At 43.2% G+C, this 1,809-nt stretch overlaps 1 protein-coding gene across 1 annotated transcript; it reads right to left on the reverse strand.

The window, feature by feature from the left end:
- Window positions 1-560: 560 nt before the first annotated feature.
- On the reverse strand, window positions 561-1,589 carry LOC111979758 (C-C motif chemokine 2). Its single transcript, XM_024145563.2, has 3 exons — window positions 1,409-1,589; window positions 1,181-1,295; window positions 561-978 (listed from the first exon to the last, which is right to left on the reverse strand). Exons 1-3 carry the CDS (start codon window positions 1,473-1,475, stop codon window positions 699-701), a joined length of 462 nt encoding a protein of 153 aa, XP_024001331.1. The 5' UTR covers window positions 1,476-1,589; the 3' UTR covers window positions 561-698.
- Between the last annotated feature and the right edge of the window lie 220 nt (window positions 1,590-1,809).

Raw genomic sequence — 1,809 nt, forward strand, 5'->3', positions numbered from 1 at the left:
TACAACTAAAAACGTTAAATGGTATTTGGAGAACAGCAAAAACAAGCAAAATTGACCCCAGCCATGACCTTGGCTGCAGTAGGTTCATTCACCTCAGTCGATCTACAAACACAAAGCCTATTAGCTACACAATTGTATTGTTACATCCCTGAAGGGGGGAAATATGAGAAAGGATTCACACTGACACATAACATCAGCCATGAAAGGAAAACATATGACATGATTTGAACTGTGTTGTTTGCATTTTGTTGCATGTTAATGTAGTCTAGGCCTGTATGGACGACAGGCCATGTGGGAGTGTACATTCTAGTCATTTATCAGAAGGTCTGAGATATAAAAACTGGCTACATCCCACAAAGGTAGGTGAGGCAACGTACTTTACCACCATCATCCCAAGAGGCCTGAACCTTTCTCAAACATGCGCTAGTAGCAGCCAGTGCAAGAATAAAAATTTGATTTAAAAGTTCTGTGCTATGATTTTTTTATTCAATATTTTACTAAAACAGCATTGGTCCCATATATCAGTGACACAGAGAGTAGAAAAACAACTTTATGTCCAGTCCTCATTGAAATGTTTATTTATTTACAACATGCCAACATAGGCAGATGTCCTTGCCATTGTACTGCTTTTACATATGTTTATTTTCTTGCTCTCCTAGAGGCAGAAGTCCACGATTTAGACTTAACATCAATTGTGCTCAGTTACTGAATTGGTTTGTTACACCAGTTCTCTTGCGCCCTCTTCTCTCTCTCTTTCCTCCCCTCTTCCCTCCTTTCCCCTTTCCCTTTTTGGCTCCCTTCTTTTGTCCCTTTCCCTGCTTACGTGGCACTGCCGGTGCCACGGTCACTGTCATGCCCTCCTTTCCCTCCTCCTCCTCTCTCTTGATTGCCTTGGTTTCGTCCACCTTTCCCATGGCCTTCCTGACCCAATCACTTCCTGGGTCACCACAGATCRTCTTCTTTTCTATGGTGTGTAACCTGGAAGTAGATAAATCAAGAGGTCAATTGTCTCCTCTGGTGAGGTTATTTTGTATTCACTTTGTCCTTTTCGGATCACGACATTGGTAGTGAAGTAAAACCAGGGGTTATGTATGACATTGTAGGATACTCTCAATAGGACRAATTCTTATCTTTACGGTGTAGTGTGACTGTGTAGGAAATATGAATATAGGGTACTCACACTATGACTTTGATGGGACACAGTGCTGTAGTCTGTACGGTGTAGTCCACTACTTTCKTAGGAGAGATTCTTTTCTGAGTCAGCTTAAGACAGCAAGTGTTGACTGGTCCAACGCCTATACAGGGTTATACATGGCAATACATTACTGGTTTACACACAGCTACACGTTACATACGTACACCGTGGACACGCACACTTTCAGACGTAACATAAGAGGTAAGAACTCACTTGCATCGACCCCGGTCATCCAYGTGGCTACACAGAGCAGAGAAGAGAACACCAGACTCAACCTCATTTTCAGGTGTTGGAAGTTTTCAGATTTGAAAGTCTTTAGGTATAGACGTTTTCATGTGCTGCCCAGACGTTCTGACTGATCGGCTATCTCTTAGCCCTGGCCTTATAAGTAGAGAAAGTTCCACCCACACCATTAGGTCTGATAGCCCCCCCTCTTTCATCTTCCTCCGAAACCATTTCACCCCCCCCGCCCTGTGGTCTATCACTAACAGAGTAACTCTGCTGTGGTGGTGGAGAGGAAAATATGAGAGCTCACTATGAACGGAAGATTGTGACTAAAAGACCCCTCACAACAAAACACATTAACACACACACACACACCTCTTATACTAGGC

Source organism: Salvelinus sp. IW2-2015, unplaced genomic scaffold (genome assembly GCF_002910315.2).
Source record: "Salvelinus sp. IW2-2015 unplaced genomic scaffold, ASM291031v2 Un_scaffold9077, whole genome shotgun sequence".
NCBI lineage: Eukaryota > Metazoa > Chordata > Actinopteri > Salmoniformes > Salmonidae > Salvelinus > Salvelinus sp. IW2-2015.